The sequence below is a fragment of the Magallana gigas genome, chromosome 4, assembly GCF_963853765.1.
Source record: "Magallana gigas chromosome 4, xbMagGiga1.1, whole genome shotgun sequence".
Taxonomy (NCBI): Eukaryota; Metazoa; Mollusca; class Bivalvia; order Ostreida; family Ostreidae; genus Magallana; species Magallana gigas.
In genome coordinates this window covers 28,957,278-28,971,544 of record NC_088856.1, presented here as the reverse complement: position 1 = coordinate 28,971,544, position 14,267 = coordinate 28,957,278, and the positions used below count along the sequence as shown (strand labels likewise).

The 14,267-nt window shown below is 31.5% G+C and overlaps 1 protein-coding gene across 3 annotated transcripts in view; it reads left to right on the top strand.

Moving 5' to 3' along the window:
• Positions 1–14,267, top strand: part of LOC105335741 (EGF domain-specific O-linked N-acetylglucosamine transferase) — a 132,809-nt gene that overhangs the window by 4,612 nt on the left and 113,930 nt on the right. For 2 of the 3 annotated variants that reach the window (XM_066081910.1, XM_066081909.1), the window contains exons 4-14: positions 989–1,097; positions 1,708–1,808; positions 2,705–2,842; positions 3,250–3,356; positions 3,754–3,857; positions 4,872–4,964; positions 5,869–5,940; positions 6,578–6,664; positions 7,080–7,148; positions 7,446–7,504; positions 8,083–8,110. In XM_066081910.1, coding sequence (XP_065937982.1) covers positions 989–1,097; positions 1,708–1,808; positions 2,705–2,842; positions 3,250–3,356; positions 3,754–3,857; positions 4,872–4,964; positions 5,869–5,940; positions 6,578–6,664; positions 7,080–7,148; positions 7,446–7,504; positions 8,083–8,110 — 967 coding nt within the window. Of the gene's footprint in view, positions 1–988; positions 1,098–1,707; positions 1,809–2,704; positions 2,843–3,249; positions 3,357–3,753; positions 3,858–4,871; positions 4,965–5,868; positions 5,941–6,577; positions 6,665–7,079; positions 7,149–7,445; positions 7,505–8,082; positions 8,111–8,542; positions 8,635–9,129; positions 9,233–9,650; positions 10,066–14,267 lie in introns of those variants that run through there. The other variant, XM_034449202.2, reaches the window with a different exon arrangement.

The window sequence follows — 14,267 nt, the reverse complement described above, 5'->3', positions numbered from 1 at the left end:
AGTGAAAATTATAATTGTAATGATTATTTTATTACTAATCATGCTAACAATTGATGTACAATTTCTGGCCTATACATAATGATATACTATTGTTTTTTAAAGAATTCATATTAATCAAAATAATTTGAATACCGGTACACAATAAATATGAAATTAAGCAATGTGTAATAGATAATGTCAAAGACATTGCAAAATTCAATTAATTCTTTTTTGAAGTTTTCACGAAGGTTGAATAACTTAACTAAAGATTCATTTTATGTAGAAAATCCAATTTATAGTTTGTTTTTGGAATGAATGAACATGCCATTGTAAGTTTCTTTTTTAATGTCAATATGTTAGTTAATTCTTATAAAGAGGCACTATGTAAATGAAATGTAAAATTTTTACAAAACGATAATGAGAAAGCTGCGAAAATGTTGTCTAAAAAGTTTTCACATGTTTATACATGTAGTTGCGTTCTTTGAGTAGTTATATTAGTGGCAGATTTTTGTGATCCTTCTGTTCTTTAGACTTTTGAAATCATAAGTTAGTTCATGTTTTATGATATTTACTAAGCACAGTAATCAACGTATAGTGGTCTAAACTCAATCTACAAATTCTTAATCAAATTATAAGCATAAAAAATCAGCAAAATAGAATAAGCAGCTGTTAATGCATCCTTTCGGGTCACAGTTCATTAGTGACTTATCAACGAAGTCCATTGTTAAAGATTAATTACAATTAAGAGTCTTGCATCCGTTGAGCTCTTTCCAAAGTCCAATCATCATCGAGAGTTTTACTCTTCCCGGTCATTCCGCTGACAACACGAATTCAAACTACATCAAGTGTCCTTTTCGGTCAATGACCTTTAACATTGTTCACTATACACTTATCTCGTACCGAGTGCACAACAAGCTAATGACTAATTAACGTAAAGCAGAATACAATCTTATAATCATACTTCATAGATATATGGCTATCTGGTTACATTTTGCTGTATTCCAAACAGGACCAAGGATAAAGAGTCCCAGCTGGATTTGTTCTGGAAATCGGTGGATTTTGGTTATGTCCTGGAACGAAGACGAGAGCTGAAAACAATCTGCTCACCGAAAACTCAGGTATGGAAGGGCCATCACCTAGTCCTTGGCAAATAAAATACTCTTTTAATCTTCAAAAATCTTTGCCAGTCTGATACAGAGAAATGTTTGCCCCCATTTTATTTTCGCCCCTTTCACCCTCGTCGTCAGCTTGTGAATTGAAGACTGTGTGAATTCCTACATCTCATGTTATCTCAAAATTATTTGAGCAAATTCAAGACATGACAAAACTATGAAGAGCGAAAATATCACAGGGTGAAAATAACTCTGTATACAATAATTTCAGATAAAAGAAAAAACCTCTGACTCATCCTCTCAAACTCTTGCCAACCAAAATTTTGATTGACTAAAATTTGTAGCAAACAAAATTTTAATCAACCAAAAACTCTTAGTCACCAGAGATGTAACTGTAGCTTTTAGTTTTGAATACCTTCTTATGCCTTTGTATTTAACTGTATAGCCTGATGCATAAATAAGATATGAACAAAAAAAAATATTTTTAGTTTGTTGTGGCACAGTGCAGCACACTAAGCAGGTATAATTAGGTACATATGTATGAGGTATTTAAGTATATGTTAGATGGAAATAGGCTTTTGTTTTCCATATTTTAGACAATTTTTTGCACTAACAGGAGGATTCCCTATTGGAGTGTGTCCGTTACACCAGGTTCTGTCATGGAAAAAACCTGTTCTTTGACTTCACCAAGCCAGGAATGTTTGCTGGACAGGATAGGTGATATTCTTGTATTATTTCTGTAACATTAATTTTGTGAATAATAGTGGTCTTGCTACTCTACATTAACAAAGGAATGATATACATGTATGGTAATTGAGAAACATCTCACATAAAGATAAAATATTGCATCAGATAAGCAAATGAAATGAAAATATTGTGATGATATTCTTAACCAGTGAGGAAACAAATAATGAAAGAAAATCTTTACAATGTTTATAGAGCTAACAATCCATTAAAACATGTATTACAGGTATACAAAAACATTTTAAAAAAGATTTCACTGTAGTCGTAAGACTAAATTTAGAATTGTCGAAGGATGTGCAAAGACCTTGAATGATGTTTTTAGGTTAAGGGTCAAGGTCATATCCAAGACTATGCAAAAATCCTTTTTTTCAGAGCATATATACTTTCTACTAAGCCCTATTTGGCTCATACTTCACATAAACAGCTTTTGGGTAAAGGTTGTGTAATTACCTTGAACCAATTTTCAAGGTCAAATGTGAAGGTCATAGCAGAATTAAATCCTTGTTCGGAGCATATCTTCTCTCCCTTTGCTCCAATCTGGCTCATACTTTACCAACATGGTACCTTCGATCAATGGGTATGCAGTGATCTTGAATGATGTTTGTAGGTCAAATGTGAAGGTCATAACGGATCTCACAAAAATTCTTTTTAAAGAGCAAATATATGCTCAACACTTAGCCTTTTTTGGGCTAATACTTTACTTAAAAAAAGCTTTTTGTTAATAGCATGCAGTGACCTTGAACCAAAATAATGTGAAGGACATAGAAGATCTCTTTATAACCAAAACAATGTGAAGGTCATAGCAGATCTCTTTGTAATCAGTTAAAAAAACCATTCATGAATATATCTTACTATTTAACATATTGTAGATTCAAAGAAAATATGTTCGATGAAAAACTTAGGTTTTCCCAGGACTCTTTCAATAATGGGGTCATAGGAGGTCACTGCGACCTAGATCTAGAGAGCTTGAGGGCAGAGGGGGAACATAAAAGTGCCTTGCAATCTTGGTAAGTCTTTCTGTAAGTTAATTGATGTACCATCAGTAAAATCTGCTCTTTTTTAAAATAAATTAGGTTGGGATTTGTTGAATACTGTGTGTAAAGAGTTTTAATGTCATTTGATGTCATTAGTACATTTAATATCTTCAGTCCAATAAATACTTTGCTGCCATTCTGAAAAGTTGATAATCCAACCCTTCTCCATCCTATAATCCTGCAACCTAACCAACAAAAAGGCTGTTTTCTATCCTATATTTTAAATTTCTGTTTTGTCTCATCCTACTTTAAAGATGGCAGCATTTTTAGCTATATAATGAGGACAATTCTAATTTTGCAGAAAAGAATGGTTTTATTATGTTTATTAAGTTGTTTGATTTTATATACTCTTCATCCTCAACAAAAGATTATATTTAAAGGTATGCAGAGGTGGAACATTTCACTTCATTACCTTTCCGCCCGATTCAAGACGGCCATTGTGATGTCATAATAGACAAACCTGTATACTTTATGAAGCTGGATGCAGGTAGGTACCAGCAATTTTTATGTCATATGAGGTATTGTTTTTTCTTTGAATATTTTAGAGAGAGAAATTTTATATAGAGTCTTCATTTAAATGAAGGTGTTGAATATGAATGATAATGAGTTTAATACATGATGAAATAACAGTTGATCAATTTTGAAGAAAATTGGGTTTTTTCAGCAAACCATTGCTCATGTTTGTTAGATTTTGAACAAAAAAAAACCCCACGAATTAATATTTTATAATTAGTTACTAGCTATAATTTTTATAATTTTATAATTGTATGTAACCTAGTACTTAGTGAATCCCAAAATCTGGCACCAAATATATTGCTGTTTATGAAGTGATGGGACAATAAAAAGGTTAATGAAAAAAAATGATTGTTTTTGTTTTTTTTCAGGAGTAAACATGTACCACCATTTTTGTGACTTCATCAACTTGTACACCTCCAATCACCTGAACAATTCTTTCTCCACCCATGTTTACATTGTGATGTGGGACACAGTAAGTTGCCATGGAAACATAGGTGATAAATGACGCACATATATTGTCAAAAGACTTTGCTCTCACTGCATCTTCGCATCGGTAGAAAATGTTGAATTTGGTGACTATATGTATTTAGTAAGCATAGCAAAACCTGATTAGGCGAAAAACCTAATAATGTAGTGTTGCAGGCAGGAATTCTAAATTTCTACTGATATTAATGTTGCTGGTTGGTCAACAAATTAATATCTGCGTAAAATTTTGATATTTGATTTGTTTGGTTATAGCCTATCACTTGAAAAAAATCCATAATTATATATGTCACCTTTTGAATTTGGTTACTTTACTATAGTTTTATATAGAGCTCTCCTTATAAAGAAGATCAAATACAGTCTAAAAATGGCCACGACCATTGAGCTCTTAATATTGACATATGCTTTGCAACTGAGTCAGTTAACAAACATTAAGGAATCTGTATTACTTGGTGTGTCCATCCTTTTATGATGTCTTCAGTACCATAAACTGAAAATTATATACCTAGTTATGATATGTGCTTGACAATCAAGACAAATCAATATCAATCAATAAGCGAAAGGAATCTGTATTATTGTTTGGCAAAGAAGCGCTAGGTGATACAACACAGGGGTTTGATGATTTTGCTGTTTTTCAAGGGATACACAACTTTCACCTTTATTGCCAAGCACAAGATGAAGGAAGAACTATTCGCTGTTATATTTCAATGCTAATGTAGATTTGTCACAGATGGAACTTTTGATGGAAATAAGCCTGATGATTAATTGTTACTGTAGAATTATTAAAATTCGCGGTGGCTTAATTTTTAATGCATACATTGGTAACCTCCACCACAAATTTTCATCCATGACAAAAACAAATTTAATATGAAAGAGTTCATTTTTTTTTCTCAAACTGAAAACACAAAATTACATCCCTACATATAAGTAAAATCTCAACAATTCGCGAAAATTGGCCCCCACAAATTTAAATGATTTCATAGTACTTATTGTAATGTTACAGAGCACCATGGGATACAGTGATTTGTTCAGTGAGACGTGGAAAGCATTTACAGATTATCCTATAATCCGGTTACATGAGTACGACAAAAAACGGGTGAGTTTTGTATTGTTTTACGTTATTGGCGTGATTTGATGATGTTCTCCTCAGTAAATCGAAGTTTAGGGGATGTTTTATGAAATCTTCTTGTCCATTTGTCCGACATCCCCTTAAATTTCATTGAAGCTGACCTGTGATGTAACCTGAATCCAAGGTCATTTGACCACGATCAAGGCCATATCATCAAAAAGATATTTAAATGTCATATTTGTTACTTTTAATTAGTGTCAAGAGATGCTATCATTTACTTGACACAACATATCCCATGTCTCTAGGGGGAGGCAAGTTAATGACTTGTGTTAACTTAATTTATTTTAAAAAGTCCAGGGTCACATTATTTATTTAAGTACAGCTGGCATTTTACCCATCATGCATCAACATGTATTGGTAGCTAGCTCTTTGTCTGACTAGAATAAATACATTATTAGCCTTGCATGCTAGCAAGGTTAATCAGTTATTTCTGCTCAAAGAAACCCATTGGTAGGAAATTTCCAATTTGAAAGACCAAGTTAATGAAGTTATTTTTATAGAGTTCAAAAGTCAGCTAAAGTTATATGTAGGAGCTGTTAATAGAATGAAAATTATTTAGCAATAAAATGCTTTCAAAGGTACGGACATTTCAGAAAATGTACGATTACTTCGTGCAGTCCGTGATTTTTCTTAGGTCACTGTAGATTTCGACCATTCGATAAACAGGGCATGTAGATTTCAGTTCTGTCTGTTTTATAGAGCTATGAATTAACTATAACTTTTCGTAACAAATAGAGGGAATCATACTCGGTAGATGTAAATATAGTGAAATAAGACTCGACAACATCCGACTTTGATTTTTATGAAGAATACAAACGTAAAACAGCGTCTGCTCATTTCTTAACAACTGTTCAATTACTTTCAATTGTAGGTTTGTGTTCGTGATGCTGTGTTTTCACTGCTGCCAAGAATGAGATACGGCATGTATTACAACCAGCCATTGGTAAGTGTTCAGATACACTGCTGGTTTAAAACGGTAGCATAAAATCATATAACGGTACATGTATTATTATGGGGGCCAAGGCACAGGCGATTGTTACGGTGATCAAGTTTTCTAATGATTTTCCTCTGTAAGGGAGACAAGTTGCAATTTGAAGAAGGATTGTAAACCAGATAATTTGGAGTTTGATACCTTGTGTTATTATTAAACTATTAAGATACGTTTTATATAACATTTGAATTCTGTAACACAGAAATACATGAAAATAGTAACTTTTGGCTGGGGTCAATTTTTTTTTTTACAGTACTTCTTGCCAAGGAAATGTTGACATATTGTTTTAATATCTATTAATTAATAATATATAGCCTGTTTACAAAATTATGTTTATATGAACCAATAAATTTTGAATGATCCATGGAAATTTGACTGCCCACAAAAATAAAGGTTTACACAGAGCTGATAGTAAAAATACATGTATTATTAGTCTATGACAACATGCTTGAACCATTTGTATAGTCATGAAGTTTGAGAACTCAAAATATCAATGAGATAATAATGGCAATGAAATTTTCTGTACGTGCACATCCCTTTAATTACTTATTTTATATTTTATTATTATTCCAACTTTTATTTTTCATAGGTTTATGGTTGCCATGGTAGCAGCTTGTTTGAAGCCTTTAATCAGCATTTAGCACACCGACTCAAACTTACTCAGCAGGGGCCTCTAGTAAGTGTCATCAAATATATCAATGATATACGGTTATGTATACATTAATTAACATAAAAATATTATTCAATAATTTATTTTTTAAAAAATGATGCTTCTTTTGAAAAAATTACTGTAAATCATTTTGAAAGCGAACACACTTGTTATGAATTCATGCTTACATCTAAATCTGTGATGTTAGCTTTTATTTTGAACTGTTTCATAAACTTATCTGTCAATGAAATTACAAATTAAATTTATATTTATAAGAAAAAAATTTGCTTAAACCATGCATTTGGTTTTAAATGTGTTTAATGTGCACTGTTAATGGGTTTCCGTAATTGTTATGAATCAGAAATGTATTTAATTAACTTATTCTATTTTAACAGGATGGAGAAAATATATTTCAATCTTTCTTTTGTCTTAATTAAAACAGGAGAACAAAATTAGAATCACTTTGCTGTCAAGAAAAACAAAGTACAGGAACATTTTGAATGAAGATGAGGTTTGACTTTTTTCATATGTTTGTATTGAAATATTTTGATATATATATGTTTCAATAAAAGATCAAATGTTGGCGTCAATTTGCAACAAGTTAAAAAAGGTTTTAAATGTTTTACTATATCAGTGTTTGGCAGAAGTGAGTATTTTGAAGAAGTTGCTGTAATTAATAAAACGCGAGTTTCGATCTCCTAATGAAATTAGAAACTAATGCATTTATAAACTTGGCATCTGCGAAATTATACCTATAGTCAACAATATTAGGCATATTTATTAAATAATTGTAATATGTATATTTCAGCTTGTGAAAGCCATGAAAACTGTAGGAGAATTTGAAGTTCAAGTTGTTACCTATAACAGGTTAGCTTAGATTCTTGATTTTGAGTTTTATTCTTTTGATTGTCATAATCAGAATCCTTTTTCGCAAAAGATAAGCATTTTAAAGAAAAAATAAAAATTTCACCATTGTTCATAGCGCAAGTTTGATTCTAAACCAATTTTCCCTATTCACAAGCATTTTTAGAGGTTCAAATAATATGAACAAAAAATGTTTTTTAATTTTTGGATATACAAGTCATGTAAATTATTTTTTACTTATTAAAAAAAAAATGACTTAATGATGAATTTAAATATAAATGTCATGCATTTATTCACACCAAATTTTAAACTCTTCAGTGTATTACTTGCAACCAAAACAGATTTTCCATTTTCTCATAAAAATACAATTTTTTTTTTATAATTTTATTATAATTAGGAGCACATATCCTTCTTTGAACAACAATTTTTTTTTATTAGAAACAATACTTTTATAATGATACCAAAAAATTAAATTTTGGTGTAGCGTTCCACCTTAAAGCAATAAACAATATGGGTACATGTATGTGTAATAAGTAGACTATTGAATCTGAACCATGTTAAGTGTTCATTTTATTTTTCAGGGACATGCCATTTAAAGAACAAATCGAGGTATGCAACATGAGTTCAGTTTAGCAGTTTAGTTATCGAAGAATGAGTATTATTCTGTAATCTCTGATATAAAATTTGCATAAGATTGGTGAACGGTGATATGTGAGCTTTCAATATAATGATAATTAATAACCCCTGTAAGATAGATAATTAACAATGTTATTTAATGAATGAATGTCTTTATGAAAGCTTGATTGTTGTGGCCATTTCTGGTCTGTATTGATCTCCTTCAGAAGAAGAGCTTTATATTAATTTAAAAGTATAAGAAAATACCGAAATTCAAAAGGTGAAATGTATGGATTTTTTCTTTTTAATAACTGAATGATAGTTTATAGCTAAACAAATGATATCTTAGAATTTTAGGCAGGTCTGATAGTTTAATTTGTTGACCATACAGCCTCCTTAAGTGAATAAAATTTATTTATTTTGAAGACCTCTTACAACAGTGATATATTCATTGGTATGCATGGAGCTGGGCTGACTCATCTTCTATTTCAACCAGACTGGGCGGTGGTTATTGAACTGTAAGTGGAGTAGAACAGACAGAATGTTGGCTATGGTTAAACAATCATTGTTTTTCTTTGAGCTATAGAGCCACTGTATTACATGTATTAGATTAAATGTATCAAGTGATTAATGTCTATATATATTTAGCAAGTAATATAAAATATCTGGTCAGCAACGTGGTTGCCAGAAGGTCTTCAATTTACAGGTATTTCATTTCTATAGTTATATACATGTACATACAAATGGGTCTGGTTTTTTACCAAATCAAAAATTCATGTACATTGATATGATGATTATAAATGTATTAAAAACTGGCTTTTTCATTAGCCAACATATTTTTGTCCAAAAACCTAACAAACAAAATAAATGATCTAATTTTAACCCAGCACATTTTGAACGTAGTTAAAATATAATTATTAAAGAAAGAAAGTCAATATGAAAGAATTTTCATGATATACATATAGCTATAATGGTACTGTTAAAACAAAATGCTTTGACTTTTTCTTTTTCAGATATAATTGTGAAGATAAAGCCTGCTATCACGACCTTGCAAGGTCACGAGGAATACATTACATGACCTGGGAGAAACAATCCAAAGTTCATCAACAAGACGAGGTGAAAATATTCTCTTATATTATGAAAAAAGATCCACATGCTTAGAACCTATGTTTTAAAAATTTTAATTGAGGACAATAAGTATCAATACAGATTAAATTAGACATCCAATTAGGTGTTGAATCTCATTAAAATTAAATGAGCTATATTTTTATTGCTAATCATAAAATGCAATATACATTTTGTATCATGATCTAGCTTATTTGTTCTGTACCTTTGATTTTTGAATAACTACTAATTCCACATCAAGAAGTAATTTTAAACTTTCAATAATTTTTCCAGAAAATTTAAAAAATATTGATTCGTGCATTTCGAAGAATAAGTCTTGTTAAGTTATTCATTAGTCTTGTTGTGCTAGTCTGACTGTTTTATAACAAACATTGTTAAATCTCCATTGTTTCTTATTTTGAATTTTTAGGGGCATCATCCAACTTTAGGGGCGCATGCAAAATTCACAAACTACGAGTTTGATGTGGGAGAGTTCATGCGGCTAATTCTGAAGGCTGCTGAATACGTAAAATCTCATCCAAAGTTTATCCATGGGAGACAATCAAAGACGTTGAATGGAGTAGGGAGGCAATCAAAACCTCATCAGGGAGCAGACTCTAAAGATGAATTATGAGGATATATTTTTAGCTCACCGAGACGAAGTCAGGGGGAGCTTATGCTATACCCTCGGCGTCGGCGTCGGTGTCGGCGTCGGCGTCGGCGTCCGGACCTGGTTAAAGTTTTTGTTGCAGGTCCTGTATCTAAGCTATTACTTGTCCTATCTTCACCAAACTTGCATGGATGATGCATCTGGACCTACTTATGGACTTGAAAGACTTGGATGCTGAATCTGAGCTATAGGTTACAGATGCTGAAGGAGGTCAAGGTTTTTAGAGCTGGTTAAAGTTTTTGTTGCAGGTGCCCTCTGATGATTATATCTTAGTTACTACTTGTCCTAACTTCACCAGACTTCCATGAATGGTGCGTCTTATGATACTGATGCACCAGACAGGCTTGAATGATGAATCTGAGCCATAGGTTTCGGATGCTGGAGGAGGTTAAGGTTTTTAGAGCTGGTTAAAGTTTTTGAAACAGGTGCCCTCTGATGATTATATCTTAGTTATTATTTGTCCTAACTACACCAGACTTCTATGGATGGTGCGTCTTATGTTACTGATGCACCTGACGGGCTTGAATGCTGAGTCTGAGCCATAGGTTTCAGATGCTGGATATGGTTAAGTTTTTTGGAACAGGTCACATGTTTAATAGATAATAGTACTATTTCAAACTTGCATAGTTGATTAAACTGTAATATGAATAAATCACAGAGGAAGCTTAAGATGCAGAGCTTGATTTCCATTATCAAGGATGCTAAAAAATATATCTTAGTTATTACAGGTCCTAACTTCACCAAACTTGAATGGATGGTGTGTCTTATGATACAGATGCATCTGACAGGCATGGATGTTGAATCTGAGCCATAGGTTGCGGATGCTGGAGCAGGTTAAGGTTTTAATTGCTAGTGCCCTCTGATGATAATATCTTAGTTATTACTGGTCTGAACTTCACCAAACTTGCATGGAGATGCGTCTTATGTATACTGATGCACCTGACAGGCTTGAATGCTGAATCTGAGCCATAGGTTTCGGATGCTGGATGAGGTTTAGTTTTTTTGGAACAGGTCACATGTTTTATAGATGATAGCTTGCATAGTTGATTTTACTATATTATAAATGAAACGCAGAGGTTACTTCAGATGCAGAGCCTGATCTCCATTATCAAGGATGCTAAAGAAATCTCCTACCTCACTCAAACCTGCTTGATAGATAGATGTGTTTGTTGTTTAATGATATAACATGATTCCTATGATATAGTATTGTATGGTATGAAACAATATTGTAACAATAATATGATACAATATAATATCATATGTAATATGATAAAAAGTTATATGATACGATATAATATTGTATCAATTTTTTGATATTTAATGTTATGATATTGTAACATGATATCGTTATGTAAAGTATTGTATATTATGATACAATATTGTATAATATTATATTGTATTATTAATTTATTATTTTATCACATGATACTATTGCATAAGATATTGCAAAATATAATATTGTATCCTATGTTACAATATTGTATATTCTATAATATTGTATCATACGATATTGTATGAAATGATATAAGTTTCTGTAATGTAGAATTATATCACATGAAATTGTATAATATGATACTGTAATATTATATATTGTTATACTTTCATGTTAAATACTGAAATCTGATTGGTTAAGACGCAGTTAATAATATTTACTATTACCCTCAGCGTTAGCAACGCACTTGGCAACGGGTAACATTAAAAAATGTTACATGCGCGAAAATTATGCGCGTACGGTTCGCTGTAGAATTCACATTATTCCTATATAAAAGCAGTAAAATTTTCTTAAAATTTTTAAAAAAGACATTCAGTATAACAAAATAAATAGTGCCTGTTTTGGAGGATAACAGTTGAAATTGACACCCCTCGAAAACCATTGTCAACCTCCGCTTCGCGTCGGTTGACAATGGTTTTCTCGGGGTGTCAATTTCAACTGTTACCCTCCCAAACAGGCACTATTTATATAATATCGTATCATACAATATATTGTATAATATGATATTGGTTTATAATATGATATATTATCACATCACATGAAATTGTATTGTATGATATTGTAAAATATATTATTGTATCATGATACAATATGTATAATTTAATGTTGTATTATATATTTTACTTTATCACATAATATTGTATCATTTGATATGATACAATGTTGTATCAAATTATATTTTATCATATGATACAATATCATATTATGTTTCAAAAATGATACAGTATCATACAATATCATACTATATTATACATTGTTATACTTTCATGTTAAATACTGAAATCTGATTGGTTAAGACGCAGTTAATAATATTTACTATTACCCTCAGCGTTAGCAACGCACTTGGCAACGGGTAATATTAAAAAATGTTACATGCGCGAAAATTATGCGCATACGGTTCGCTGTAGAATTCACGTTATTCCTATATAAAAGCAGTAAAATTTTCTTAAAAATTTTAAAAAAGACATTCAGTATAACAAAATAAATAGTGCCTGTTTGGGAGGATAACAGTTGAAATTGACACCCCTCGAAAACCATTGTCAACCTCCGCTTCGCGTCGGTTGACAATGGTTTTCTCGGGGTGTCAATTTCAACTGTTACCCTCCCAAACAGGCACTATTTATATAATATAATATTATATGTTTCAATGTTATGATGTATTATGTAATATGATATTATAATATAATACTATATTGTTTTATATATTATGATATTGTATTATGTGATCAAATACAATAATGTATAACACAATACATTGTTATACTTTCATGTTAAATACTGAAATCTGATTGGTTAAGACGCAGTTAATAATATTTACTATTACCCTCAGCGTTAGCAACGCACTTGGCAACGGGTAACATTAAAAAATGTTACATGCGCGAAAATTATGCGCGTACGGTTCGCTGTAGAATTCACGTTATTCCTATATAAAAGCAGTAAAATTTTCTTAAAATTTTTAAAAAAGACATTCAGTATAACAAAATAAATAGTGCCTGTTTGGGAGGATAACAGTTGAAATTGACACCCCTCGAAAACCATTGTCAACCTCCGCTTCGCGTCGGTTGACAATGGTTTTCTCGGGGTGTCAATTTCAACTGTTACCCTCCCAAACAGGCACTATTTATATAATGTCATATCATACGTAACAATATCATATCTCATCATTGTTTATTATGGTATTTTATTGTATTGTATGATATATGTTGTAAATATGATAGGATGCAATATTTCATTTTATATTATTGTATTGATTAACTTATGAACATATGATTATCATACAATTTTTTAACAGATGATATATGATATTGTGTCAAAACAGAATCCATGAATATCCAAGATCATAAAGTATGATTTTCATTTAATATGATAAAGGTGGTCTCATAAAGGTGAAGTCTCATAAGGGTGATGTCTCGTCTCGGTGAGCTTTGTAATCTGTGATTACCTATGTTTTTCATTTGCAATAATATTTGATTGGTTGTAGCAGTCTGAATATGGTTGTTAAAATAGGTTGTAGTTTAAGCCCTTTTGTCTTTAAATGTTTAAAGCAATTGATTTTACATAATTGGGTTGAATTTATTTTTTGAAGAATTTACTACTATGGTGCTATTATTAAAGCTATATATATATATATAGATGAAAAGTATATAATTGGTGTGAGGTTTTATATCCATGTTGCATGAATATTGAATATTTTGCTTTTGCAAATGAAACTGAGAAGAAGTACTTGCATGTTATTACTGATTGACAAGCCAAAATTTCTCTTAGATTTTTTTTGTATGATAGTTGTTTACACTATTTTTGTACGTAAACAAAGTGCAGACCAAATGTGTACTTAAAACTTTTTAGCTCACCTGAGCTGAAAGCTCAAGTTAGCTTTTATGATCAAAATTTGTCTGTCGTTGTTGGCGTTGGTGTTGTCATTGTTGTAAACTTTTCACATTTTCATCTTCTTCGCCGGAACCACTGGGCTGATTTCAACTAAACTTGGCACAAAGCATCATTTGGTGAAGGGGATTCAAGTTTTTTCAAATGAAGAGCCATTCCCTCTTTAAAGGGGAGGTAATAAAGAATTATTAAAAATTTGTTGGTATTTTTCAAAAAAATCTTCTTCTCAAAAAGCATTAGGCCAGAAAAGCAATAACTTGTGTTGAATCATTCTCGGGTTGTGTAGATTCAAGTTTGTTCAAATCATGCTCCCCGGGGGTAGGTTGGGGCAACAATGGGGGCGATGGACTTTTACACTGGAGTATATGGAGAAAATCTTTAAAAATCCTCTTCTTAAAAACTATTGGGCCAGAAAAGCTTAAACTTGTGTGGAAACATCCTCAGATAGTGTAGATTCAAGTTTGTTTCAAATCATGCTCCCCGGAGTAGGTTTGGGCAAC